This window comes from Pogoniulus pusillus, chromosome 11, assembly GCF_015220805.1.
Source record: "Pogoniulus pusillus isolate bPogPus1 chromosome 11, bPogPus1.pri, whole genome shotgun sequence".
In the NCBI taxonomy this organism is placed as follows: Eukaryota; Metazoa; Chordata; class Aves; order Piciformes; family Lybiidae; genus Pogoniulus; species Pogoniulus pusillus.
The window spans coordinates 24455388-24468542 of NC_087274.1; the positions used below are offsets into that span (position 1 = coordinate 24455388).

At 45.0% G+C, this 13155-nt stretch overlaps 2 protein-coding genes across 3 annotated transcripts in view; both read left to right on the forward strand.

Moving 5' to 3' along the window:
• Positions 1-4484, forward strand: part of TBC1D14 (TBC1 domain family member 14) — a 58826-nt gene extending 54342 nt beyond the window's left edge. For both annotated transcript variants that reach the window (XM_064151514.1, XM_064151515.1), the window contains one exon: positions 1121-4484. In XM_064151514.1, the coding sequence (XP_064007584.1) occupies positions 1121-1186 (66 nt within the window). In that variant the 3' untranslated portion in view covers positions 1187-4484. The remainder of the gene's footprint in view (positions 1-1120) is intronic.
• Positions 4485-6036: 1552 nt separating this feature from the next.
• On the forward strand, positions 6037-12165 carry TADA2B (transcriptional adaptor 2B). The gene is made up of 2 exons (XM_064151516.1): positions 6037-6308; positions 7482-12165. The coding sequence occupies exons 1-2, from the start codon at positions 6039-6041 to the stop codon at positions 8472-8474; spliced, it is 1263 nt and encodes a 420-aa protein (XP_064007586.1). The 5' UTR covers positions 6037-6038; the 3' UTR covers positions 8475-12165.
• Positions 12166-13155: the final 990 nt, after the last annotated feature.

Here is a 13155-nt window from a genome sequence, read left to right on the forward strand (position 1 = left end):
ACAGTCTTGGTTCCCTCATCAGACAGGCTGGTGTGTTTTGCATCTCACTCCATTTATCCTTGGTCACCGACAATGTGATTGGGAAACTAAACACTGAAGAGAGTTGTAGTAAATGTGGACAGCACTTCTAGTAACAAGGACTTTGGTTATCGGTAGGAAGCTCTCTTCTGGAATTCTTTAGAGATCTCCAAGGCCTTCTGCTAACACAGCTGTAGCCTCATGTTGGAGTGGATGTTATGTCTACAGCTTTAGCAGCAGAGGAATAGAGGTGCTACAGCAGAGTGGACTGATTGCTTAGCACCTCTGTGATCTGCATGCTTCAAATTTTGCAAAACTTTATGGAGCCAAACAACTAATCAATCTGAGCTGTGTTGCTTTTCATCGGGCAGAGGTTTGTTTGAAATCAGTCAGAGGGAGGAAAGAAGATTTCTTTCTCATGACTGCAATTGTGTGAGATGAAAGGTTGTTCCTCAATACTTTCAGTTCTAGAGTGGTTCTTGGAGATACTGCTAATCTTCTGTGGCAGCCACTTACTAGAGGATAGGGAGCACAAGAAACTGGCTGTGGTCATGCCCTCTGTACAGGGACTAGCAAAACAAAGTTGTGCATTGGATATTAGGAAATAGAAATTTTCAGAGTGGATGCAAATGTGGACTTTTTGCTTCAGAAAAAGATGTGAGCAGATCTGGAGAGACTTGTGTGATCTAGACGAGCACCAATCAGTGCTCAGATGATTCTGTCATGAACTCTTATGTGATGTCCACTGCTCAGGCTGCTCACTTGCTGTGTTTTCAGACACTCCATTTATGCTGAGATTTACAACTTCTCCTTTCACAGTGCTAAACTTGTGTAATCTGGATAAGAATTTACTCTCTAGGCTTCAAAAGAGAGTGCTGGGAGTGGGTATTGAGTTTAAAACTTTAAAGCCATTGTATCTACCATGCCACAAGGACTTGAGAGATCTCCATCAGTGCAGAGGTTCTCTAAATTCTATTCCATTTAATAGTTAAAATAATACTGCTCAGAGATAATTAAATTGAAAACTCTGCAGACAATGATTAATGAAGTCCCTTTTGAAATCTAATACTTCTTTTTCTCTCTCATTCCTCAAAATGTCTAGATACTGGCAGCTCTGCAGAAAGATAACCGGGAAATGGAAAAAGGAAGCCCTTCGCTCAAGCGTTAACGTTCTGGTGGCCTCCAGGGACTCACGGGAAAAGAGTTAAAGTGGCAGAAGTACTGAGGACTTTGACATGTGTAAGCCTGCAAATCAAAGTGTTATTTCAGAATTTGTTTTAGTAGTAGGAGAGCCTTAAAGGGGACAGAGGAAAAAAGAGGAGGAGAGGGGGAAAAGAGGGAAATCGGGGGATAAACCCCTTAAAAATTAAATCTAGGCTTAGCCTTAAACTTCTAGAGGAGTGAGCATTTGCTGTGGACAGCGTTACATGTTCTCTGCTTCTGGTGAGGGCAGTGAGCTAAACAACATGAAGGGTGGTTTCTTAAGTTTTGGGGTTGGGGTATTTTCCTTCTTTGTTTTAAAAGACTGGGCATTCAGCAGTGTTGGTTGCTTTGAGAGCGATTTCCCAGTTTCATTCTTAGGCAGGTTATATTTCCCTTATGTATCATGGTAGCTGGATCTGGATTTTAAATAACCGGTGCTGGAATTTGTACTTTAATGTTGTGAGGATCATTTCATTAGAAATGCTTCTTAGTTTGTAGGCTCTGGGTCCCATTTACCAAAGAAATCATGTAGACATAGAGCCACATTCCTTTCTTTAATGAGAAAAAAATAAGTAGAGAGTAAACTTGGAAGAGATGTCACACTAGCAGTGCAAAACCAATTGTTCTTCAAGATGCCTTGGAAATCTGTTTTTTCCCATCCAGATGCCAAAGGGAGAAGTTCCTTTAGTCAGACCTGATTCCAAGCTTACTGACGGGTTTCTACTGCTAAGCCGGCATAATTTCCCAGTTGTACTCTTTCCACTGTTTAAAGCCAGGGTCACATACTGCTTTGATGTAGTGTCTCCCTCTTCTGGGGCAGTGCTGTTTTGGAGTGTTCTTGCCTACCATTTACTTAGTCCTGTGCCATCTCTCCAGTTATGTTGATAAAACTGTGGGCTGAGCAGATAACTGAGAAATGGTTCAGAGCAGTTTTTCTAGTTATTTTAATCCCAACCCTGCTCACTGGCAAAACTGAGGAGGAAGAGTACAGAGGAGAAGTTATGTAAGCCAGCATTGCTGCTGAAAAGGTTCTGTGGGATGTTCTGAAGCTGCTGCTGCCACAGTGAGAAAGTGTTATGTGGTATTTTATGTAGTGACAAGTGAACGAAGTTTCTTGGAGAATGTGTCAGACAAGCACCATTAGGATGAGCAGAGGCTGTCATTTCCAGGCATTTTATTCAGCCTCTGATACATGGGAACAAGTTATAGAGGCAGCAGACTGTGGTCACAGTTTTATTGTACAGCTTAGATCTCCCACCTCCCCACTCCCCCCCAAATTCAGATGAATGTTCAGCTGTAAATCATGAGTGCCTCTGATTTACAAGAATGTTTTGTGTCTAGTGTAAAATCTCTTTTATAGATAATGATGCTCTTTGAAAAGGGAAACTCAACTGAAGCAATATTTGTGTTAACTGTAAACAGGCCTTGCAACATCCTCTACCTGTATGGGCAGTGGTTTCCCAATGCTCTTCAGTCTGGTTGATACAGATTATTTGTTGTCTGAATCTTGAAAAAACAAAACAAAAAAGAGAATTATAGTTGCACACTGCTCACCTCTACATAAACTGTAAAGGTTTGTGGCACATAATCAAGATGCTGTCCTTCAGTACAAGCATGTTTTCTGCAAGAGATAGCTTGGTTGTAATATTCAAAAGAGTGAGAGCAAGATTCCCTGGTAAGTGAGGACTCAAAATCATTTTGGAAGATGTGTAATGCAAATGCAGCTTGCAAGTCTTGATACCTCACTGACCTCTTTTCCTGTCCATGTTATGTACCTGGCATAATGGATGTGGCTTTTTGTTGGCCATCTAATTCCTCCATACGATGACTTGTAGTTGTTGCTTACTGAAAACAGATGTGAAGGTGTTGATATGAAACAGGTGTTAATTCTCCCAGGATGTGTCCAGCTTGAGTTTTAATGGCTGGTACCAGGATGTTACCCTACTTCGGAGTGCAATAGAGAGCTGGAAGGTCAGTAAGTGTTTTTTAATCTTACTTTTTCTATTGCAACAACAAATATGCCTTTCCATGAAGGATACGAGAGGCCTACCATCCAAAACGTTTGCACTATGCTTTTACACAGTTTATTAAACACAGACAAACTTTTTTCCTCAGCGTACATTTTTAGGCAGTACTGTAACTGGGTTTTGTGATTTAAGTCTTCATTGCAACTACATTTGTATTTCCTGTTCAAACAAGTCTGCAAGCGTGGCTCATTTGTCTGGTTTAGATGCATTCTTTTAGCCACTAGGTATCCTTGCAGCCGTCGACAGCCTGTTCTTCCTTGAACTTCTTCTCAGTAAGATGTTGAATGTAACGGTGGAAATGGGCATAGTTGTGGGGAAGAAGGCCTGCTGCAACACTCGTGCACTGTTTGTTACCTGCAAATGTTACTATTTTGTTTTGTGATTAATTTTTTTTGACCTTTTTGTTCTTCTAAGATGTATATATTTTCTAAATGATTTCTTTGTGTATATAGGGTATGCTCTTTAATGAAGAAAAGCAATGCAATAAAAGAGCTTTGCACAGTTCATTTTCAGACAAAAGACATTTGAAAAACAAACAATCTCCTGCCTAAAGATGCAATTGTTTCAACTTCTCAGTAACTTGATTCGAAGGCAATGCTTGAATTTTGATAAAAAAAGAGATTACTAAGGCCATAGAATTACTTGCCACTGAGCTTTTGAAGTTTCTTGCAGTATACCAAATCTCTTAATTAGCTGTTAAGGAAGATTTCTATAATAAATTCAGGGATTGCATAAAAAAAGACAATTTTATTGTTCAGGTACTTGAGAGTATCTGTAACAAGATGCATGAGATTTTCTTTCACTGAGCAAGTGTCCCCATCAAGCAAACTTTCTTTTCTTCATGGGTTTAAGGATAAATAAAGATGCCTGCATCTACCACTGTACATGCAGCAGATTAGAGAGACCAGAAAACTTCAGCTAGATTTGGAATTCTGTACAACCTGCACTTTATTATAAAGTCGTTTTTGCAACTTCAAAAAGCAATCAATCATTAACATCATTTCATTTAGTAAAGAATTCCATTTGGAAGAAAAAGGTACCTTGGAACAACTTCTTTTTTTGAATGTTTTAAAAACCAGAATGACACAAGTGTTGATGCATCCTGTGTGTACATCATGTTTAAATTGGTTTTATGTAGTTATCACCTTTGTTTTGTTCAGATGTGTATCAAACTGGAACTTTTTTCAACTGTAAATATATGGTTTTGTTAAATAAAGTCATGTAAAGTTACCTTAATCACCTACTGTCCATGTTATTCAGGAGTTAAAGATTCAGGTACCTGTTTTCTTCACATGCTTCTTCAGCAGCTTTTGTCCTTTTAAACTCAGGACTTGGGCGCATGTAAATATTGCAGGTGGAGGGTTTTTTGGTAATGCTTTCCAGGATTACAGTATCATGTATTACTGAATCATAGGGAAACATTCAGGTTGGAAAAGGTCCTCAGGATCTCCAAGTTCAACTGGTAACACTACTCTACAAGGTTCAGCCCTAAAGCATATGCCCAAGCACCAAATCCAGATGACCTTTAAACACATCCAGGGTTAGTGACTCAACCACCTCCCTGGGCAGCCCCTTCCAATACTAGATTGTATTGGGGTAGAATGGACCCTCAACAGTCCTCTTGTCCAACCCCTCCTGCAGTTAGCAGGGACATCTCAAATTAGATCAGGACCTTATCAAAGCTGATATTGAATGTATTCGGGAATGAGGCCTCGCCCCCATCCCTGGATGACCTGCTCCAGTATTTTACCACTTTCGTTGTAAAGAACTTCTTCCTTATGTCTAACTTGAATCTCTTCTGCACCAGTTGCAAACCATTGCCCCTCATCCTATCGCTACAATCCCTTCTAAGCAGTCCTACCCCAGCTCCTTCTGTAAGTCCCCTTCAGATATTTAATTGTAATTAAAAGTTCTTCTTGAAGCCTTTTGCTCTCCTGGCTAAGCAGCAGAGGCCTGTTTTTGGTGAGAATGTCTCTCTTGCAACACGAGCCTCTCAGTGTCTGCTAGAGGACTAGAAATAAAAGAGTAATAAGTCAATTCCTTTGATTCTTGTCCTGCCTTCGAAGTGCTTCAGTTTAATAGCAATAAAGGTTCAAGGGGAGAAAAAAAATCGTAGAGCTGGTGTTTGATACTGAGTGGTAGGCATTAGGGGAAGAAATAGACCTGTCTCGAAGAAGAGTAAGATAACTCCGTTTTAGTAACACTTTTTCCAGAAGGAGGAGATTACGAGGGGGCAGACCAGGCTGCAGTCACGGCTCGGAGAGGTGCATGAGCTCCTTGTTCCGTTCTCTGGCCTGGACGCGATCCGCAGCCTTGCTTCGGTGGCTCTTGGGACCCGTTTAGTACTTCGGCCGCCAGCGACTTGCCTGGGGCAGCCGGGCCTAACTCGCCGGGCCTTGCGGCTGCCTCGGAGCCGAGACCTCTCCCCGCTTCCCCGGTTGCCCAGGCAACGCGGCTCGGCCCCGCCCATTGCGCCGTGACGCCATCTCGGCCGCGCCCCTTGGTCTCCGGCTACCACTCAGCGGCGAGGTTGCTTGGGGTCACCTCTCGCATTGGTCGCTGGAAAGGAAGACGGATCCCAGTCGGCCAATCCTGGCCCCTCATCCCCTTTAATAGCCCCGCAGCCAGGTGCGCTGGCGCCATTGGCCGGGGATCCGGGCGGCAGGCCACGCCCTTAGTGCCCATTGGCCGTCCGCCGCGGGTCTCCGCCCGCCGGGCGCTCTGCCATTGGCGCTGCAGGCGCGGGGGCGTGCCGGCGCGTGCGCGTGGAGCGCGGGCGGGCGGGGTAAGATGGCGGAACTGGGGAAGAAGTACTGCGTGTACTGCTTAGCCGAGGTGAGCTCCCTGCGCTTCCGCTGCACCGAGTGCGCCGACATCGAGCTCTGCCCCGACTGCTTCTCGGCGGGCGCCGAGATCGGCCCGCACCGGCGATGGCACGGCTACCAGCTCGTCGATGGCGGCCGCTTCACCCTCTGGGGCGCCGAGGCCGAGGGCGGCTGGAGCAGCCGGGAGGAGCAGCTGCTGCTGGACGCCATCGAGCAGTTCGGCTTCGGCAACTGGGTAAGGGCGGCAGGCGCGGGGCGGGCTGCCGGTGCGAGGGGGCCGCGTCCCCCCTGACAGTGGGGGAGCAGCGCCCAGCGTGGGAGCGCTGCCCCTCAGGCCGCTGGCGGGCTGCCCTCCTGCCGCGGACGCTCTCCGTTGCCGAGGGAGGGTGCAGAGACCCTGCTGGGGCCGGTGGCCGCGGGGTGCTTGGGGCTGTGGGCCGCACTGATCGGCCTGAGGGAAGTCAGCGGCCTGGGATGCGGGGAGCCCGCAGGGACGTGCGCGGTGCTGACGGGAGGCCCCGGTGTCACGGCCTGTCCCGCAGCGCTCCGGCTCCGCGGTACCGCATCCTCCAGGCTGGCGGGTGCAGACGGCTCCATGCCCTGTGGTAACCTCAGGGCCGTGTGTGTCCTGCCTGCAGGGTAACTGCTGAGTAAGAAGCGCTTTGGGCTCTCGGATCTGAACCTGTCGCTGTCTGAAGTTCCCCCAGCGTGTTCGTTCCACATCTTGTACCTTCCTCAACTTCCTATTGTCTAGGCTTTTGCTTCAGTGTATCTTAGCTGTAAGAGTGCTGCTTGCTCTCTGTGCCAGTATGCAGCTGGCAGAGAAAAGCATCATCATGTGGTTCAGTAGTTATTATTTCTTTATGGTTTGCCTCACTGAATCTGAAGACTTAAAAAATCTTCACATTTATGATCATCATAGTTTGTTTTAGCTCTTAAACGTGTAGAAAGCAGCAAACACCACCTCTCTTACTCTAAATACTGCTCCTATTTCTCTGTTGCTCTAAATATACTTTGTGGATGAGTAGACTCTAAACAACGTAGCGGTGTACTCTGGCTCTCTCCTGGTGAGATGGCTTCCTGGAAGAGCCGTGGCTGCCCAGGAACCACCATGTGGATCCAGTGTTTCAGTGGCGTTCCTGTACTTAGAGGCTCCAATGCACTTTGCCTCAGTGATATTTCTAGTGTCGTTTTCATGGCTGATGTGCCCCTGTGCACTTCTAAATACCTACTCAGACCTAAAAATGCAGATCTGATGGAGACATGGCTGATTTCAGTGTTGCTAGAGAAGTTCATGTGTTGTGAGCTGGCTTTTAGGGAGCAGTGAAGAGGTTGTTATGCTCTTCCCTGAGTTCTGCTGGGGATGTAATGGGAGTCATTTTCTCACTTCTCCTTATTTTCTGTGCAGGAGGACATGGCTGCTCACGTTGGAGCATCCCGAACGCCCCAGGAGGTGATGGAACACTATGTGAGCATGTACATCCATGGGAACCTGGGAAAAGCCTGCATCCCGGACACTATTCCCAACAGAGTAACGGATCACACCTGCCCCAGCGGTGGCCCGCTCTCCCCTAGCTTGACCACGCCGCTGCCGCCGCTGGACATATCGGTGGCCGAGCAGCAGCAGCTGGGGTACATGCCGCTGCGGGACGACTACGAGATAGAGTACGATCAGGACGCAGAGACTCTGATCAGTGGCCTCTCAGTGAACTACGATGATGATGATGTGGAAATAGAGCTAAAGAGAGCTCACGTAGACATGTATGTGAGGAAACTCAAGGAGAGGCAGCGGAGGAAGAACATTGCACGAGACTACAACTTGGTACCGGCCTTTCTGGGTAAGGACAAAAAGGACAAGGAGAAAGCTCCCAAACGAAAGATCACAAAAGAAGAGAAGGAGCTGAGGCTGAAACTGAGGCCTCTGTACCAGTTTATGTCTTGTAAGGAGTTTGAAGACTTCTTTGAGAACATGCACAAGGAGAGGATACTTCGAGCAAAGATTCGGGAGCTGCAGCGGTACCGTCGAAATGGAATCACCAAAATGGAAGAGTCGGCGGAGTATGAGGCAGCCAGGCACAAACGAGAGAAGAGGAAGGAGAACAAAAACATAGCTAGCTCCAAGAGAGGGAAGGAAGATGGTAAAGAAGGTGAATTTGCTGCCATTGAAAACCTGCCTGGCTTTGAACTCTTATCAGACAGGGAAAAGGTGCTGTGCAGCTCTCTAAATTTGAGTCCTGCACGTTATGTGACTGTAAAAACCATCATCATTAAAGACCATCTCCAAAAAAGACAAGGAATTCCTTCCAAGAGTCGCCTTCCCAGTTACTTGGATAAGGTACTGAAGAAAAGGATTTTAAACTTTCTAACAGAAAGTGGTTGGATATCCAGGGATGCTTCCTGAGACTCAGCTGATCTGAAAGAAGACAGCAGAGGCCCAGTACAGCCTCCAGGACTCCCTTATGATTTTCTTTTCCTTCCCTCCCCAAAGATACAGAAATTTTGTCACTTAAGAACCAACAAAAAACGCAAGCACATAAAGCCCTGCAGCATTCATGATCCATGGTTCAGATAGACTTTTGCTTTGGATCATGGAAAGTATTTAATTGTGAAACTTCTGCATTGGATTCACTGCTTTTGGTACATCGTAAGAGCATATTTCTTTCACGGGAACTTAAGTCCAATAGCCTTCAAGGAGTTACTTTACTCCTTACTGCTGGACACATGCGTATCAGTGTAATCCTTGCTTTTCTTTGAAGATGGGAGACAGTTTCATTTGCTGGAAATCTTCTTCTCCCATTGTTTCATTATTTTGGCGTCATGCTGGCAGCAAAGTGAAGCTTATAAAAGTTCTGAGCTCAGGAGCATGGTGAGCCAGGATTTTTGTGACCGTTGTTGAGCTTTCAGTTCCTTCTCCTTGGTAACTACAGCCAAGGATGAGAGCTTCTGTCAGGAATACAGCAGGGATGAGCCATGGCAGGGAGGGGAAGCAGAGAAATACAGGTAGGTGAGATGCCTTAAGGTACTTGTACTGTGGAAAGGGTTCTTGAAGAGCTGCCTCCACACCCTCCGAAGCTGCAGCATTCACTAATGAGTAGCAGAGTTGCAGTAGTACGGGGGAGCTGTGGTGGTGTGTTCCAGAAGAGGGGTCAGTACTACTGAGAAGTAGCTGATTTCCTGTTTGGGAAAACAGGCAGTAGACTGTCTTGCAGTGGTTGGGAGCCTCAGGCAGCAAAATCACCCTTTCGTTGTGTTGGGGAAACCTGCTTCTACTTTGGTATCTGTAACTTCTGAGCTTCTATGGGCTGAGGCATGTAGCTGCCTCTTCTGATTTGATTGGGAGGGACAGGGAGTGAGACTCTCACGTGGAAGGTGATCACTGAGTGGTTTTTAAAAACAAAACTGAGAAGTGATGCAGATCAGGTTGAGGTGCACAGCTGGTGTGCTGCTGAGTCACAGAGCTGTGGATCCAGTCCTTGCAGGGTTCTAGTTGCACAGACCTTGAAATGTACCAGAATGAACCTGCTGAAATTACTGACGTGGTAGGAGAAGTGGGATGCAGCCCACCACAGAGAGAACAGTGCACTGGGAGAGGGGACTGAGCACAACTTGTAGGGGCTGCAGTCTAGACTGGGTGCTTGTCTTGGGCACCAGGTTGTGATGGAACACAGCATATAACAGGAACACCAAATGCACGGTGCTCTTGTAGTATGGTCTACCGATTAAGGGAAAGATGTTGAAGGAGGACTAGAAAAGGATTTTCATGCTCACTTTGTCCTTAAATTCCCATACCAGTATTTAACCTAATGAACAAGCAGTTGCCAGGTGGAACTGCACAGTGCTGCTTGTGCCTGCCACTGAACGTCAGTTGGGCAGGTCTTCTGGAGTGCATGTGTGCCAAAACATGGACCTTGACTGGCCTCAGAGCAAGTGCAAGCACTGGAAATGTTGGCTTGGTTTGCTGCTTTGGGCTGTAGTCAATGAGGGTACCACAAAATCTGAACCAGGTGTTGATTCTGCAGTTCAGCAGAGTACACTAATCAGGACTGAGTTTCCATTACTATGTTCAGCATTACCAAAAGAGTGTTACCAGTGAGATTAGAATGAAAAGGTGAAATTACAAAGCCAGCATTTCTAAGCAAGAAAATAACAAAACTCTAGTGCCTTTTTCTTTTGAGCTTGTAATGTCGTGTCCTTTCAGAAGAGGTAAGGGCTATGTCCTCTGGGATGTACTACTTTGGCTTACCTGTGAGTGGCTTGTTGTGGAACACCTGGGGCAAAACTGCTTCTCCTTGGCAGCGGTGGAGCTAACCGCACTGCGCTGAGTAGCTTTAAGAACTACTTCCACCCTAGGTGCGTGCACAAACAGCACACAGGTTCCTGAGGTGTAAACCCTCAGTTAATTTTCTGTCCTCCTCTGGGAAGGAGGCTCAGCCTCCTTTCTGTGTCCTTGTTATGCAATTTTGGTTCTTCATTAACCTGTTACCTAACTGCCATAGCACACACCATTACTGAGAGTTTTCTGGAGTCTCAACTCTGTGTGGAGCTGGGAGGTTAAAAGATTTGAGGGGGGTGTTCATGATTTTTTTCCCCTCAAATCTGTGATTTTTATATTTCTACAGTGTTTTGGCACATACAGGTCTAACTGAAGCAATAGCCTAAAGCCCAGCTGAACAGTAACTTTAAAAAATCTAGGCACTAATAAGTCATTTAAATGTTGAAGTGAATTCTACACTTTGTAGTTTCTTAATTCCTCAGCCCCTACAAAAAGTGTTGGATCGTTTTTGGTTGGTGGTTTTTTTTTTTGTTTGTTTGTTTGTTTGTTTTGGTGCTAGAAGTAACTTATTAAACATCAAAATGAATGTAAAATAAAGTATTTTTAATGTATGAAATATGGATATCAATATTTATTTTATACTTGCAAGCAAATTCATGTTGGTAACTGTTTGCTTTAGCAAATACTAGTCTCTTGGAAAGGGCTTCCCTAGAAGCAGTGTCTCATTGTCAGCTACGCTTTTAATTTTAAAGGTGACTTGCACTAGAGGATGCTGCTGTTCCCTATCTTCATATGGAACTGATATAGTCTCAGCATTCCTTTGTAATGAGCTGCTGATTTTTGTTTGTCTGTTTTTAAGTTGAGATGCAGTTATGTTAATCCAGCAACTTACTAGAGCTATGCTGCTTCTCTTCTGTGGTGAAGAGGCTGAGAAAAAAACATGGCAGAGCTCTTCAACTTGTATCTTGTGTGCATCTGGAAGTGCTTCCTGTACTGTACAAATAACTTAGCCTTCATGTTGCTAATGAAAAGGTGTTTTATATGCTTAATGTTCTTGACTTTTCTAATTAAAGATATTACTAATGATAGTGTCTGTCCTAGCAGCATTGATGTAAGCCTATGAGAAAAATGACACTCCATAAGCTGTTCCAAATACTGATCTGCTACTGACAGAGGCAGCAATAAGACTGTTTTAATGTTGTATGTTTACTTCAATCAGTCCACTCTCAATGGTGTTTTACAGTAATTTGCTCACTAAATAACAAGGGAGAATCACATCTCCTCTCTGTGTGTACTACCCAGTACAGAAGGGTTTGTTACAGAGCATTTTGGATACAGACCCTCCTGCCCTGGCCGACTGCAGTCCCAGCAAGCATTAAGGTCAGCATTAGTAGGCTTGCAGGAGTCTTGGACCATAAACTGCCTTGTCAATCACACAAACCGAGCACTCTGCCATTACTCTCTTGTGCTGTGGCTGCATCTAGTACCTTTGCAACTGTAACAGACTCCACCAGCCTCTGGGTTTGCTGTCTCTGCTTGCAAAATGTTCTTGCATGTGCCCCAGCTGCTCTTCGGTGCTGATGCGCTAAGTACTGTGAAGGAAGGTGCCTGGTGAGCACACTCGGCTCCTCAGCTTCTTTCTTAAAGGGAATGTTGCACTCATTTGAGCGGTGTGCTGGTGGAGCTGTGCCAGACACACAAATGCCTGTGCTGAAATCATGTGAAACCTAACTGACGTTGTGCACACTCAGCATTTTACTAGGGTTTTGCATTGTATATTGGTAAATAAAATTGTATTAAAGTTTGTTTCTACTATTGATTTAATGGTAACCTAGCTTGTGTCATGAGGAAAAGGGCTTCAGTCTTTGCAGTGACAAATGAACAAGGATGGGTGGCCCTTGTGAAAGAGTTAAAGCAGAGGTACTGCTGGTGGCTTTGTTGGCTGCTCTTAAATTTCAGAAACAGGTCATTTCTGTTCCTTGATTTCTTCAGTGCTTTTTACTGTTGTAGGGCAGTGTATGGTGGTTTTAGCTCTCAGTAAAGACTGAAGCTTTCCATGCTGGAAGGGCAGGCCAAGGAAGAGTTGCTTAGTTATTGTCTTTGAAGATACTAGTTTGAGTCTTGTGTTGAATATTTAACAGTAACCTGTGTTTAAGAACACCCTGAATGTGTGAGGTGCAAAGAATCTCATTAACAATCAAAGGTGCTAGAGAAGAAGCTATGCTTTTGTTCTAATTACCCTGCTGGGGAAACTTTGACACTGATGCAGTTACTGTAAAATTTAGTTCAGAACCAGAGGGGCTGGGAGGGGGCTATCAATGCATGATGGTTCTTAAAGGTACAGAAACAGACCCTGGTCACTCTATGGCCTATCACTGAAGCATGGGTTCCAGTCAGCATGCAGTGGAACTGTTTCTTCAATTCCACTTCACACAACTATCCTAGAAGCTATCCTAGATGGAAGGAAGTTACTCCTCAATTCAACTTAAGTATAGGGAATCTTCCCTTTTTTGCTCTGTAGTTTTACATTGTCTTTGCACTTTGATCAGTGTGCTTGCTTACTTTGAAAACATTAACATAGTAGTTGTCTTCTCACACAACAACTTACAATTTAGCTCAAAGCTGAATAAAAGCATGAAATGAAGCTAAGTTCACATTTTTGTTTGAGCCACTTACATGCAGTTACATACCCAATTCTATATGACAGCATGTACCAAACTCTCAGCTACTTGTTTCTTTGGGTATTCTTGGCTTTCAGCAGGACTGTAACTAGTTTGCATGACAAACTGATTGCAAAGCTTAAAAGACA

Excerpts from the sequence above, each read along its gene's own strand:
- TADA2B (XM_064151516.1), top strand. The coding sequence starts at position 6,039 with ATGGCGGAACTGGGGAAGAAGTACTGCGTGTACTGCTTAGCCGAGGTG. Across the intron at positions 6,309-7,481 it reads AGTTCGGCTTCGGCAACTGG|GAGGACATGGCTGCTCACGT; the intron begins GTAAGGGCGGCA and ends TTTTCTGTGCAG.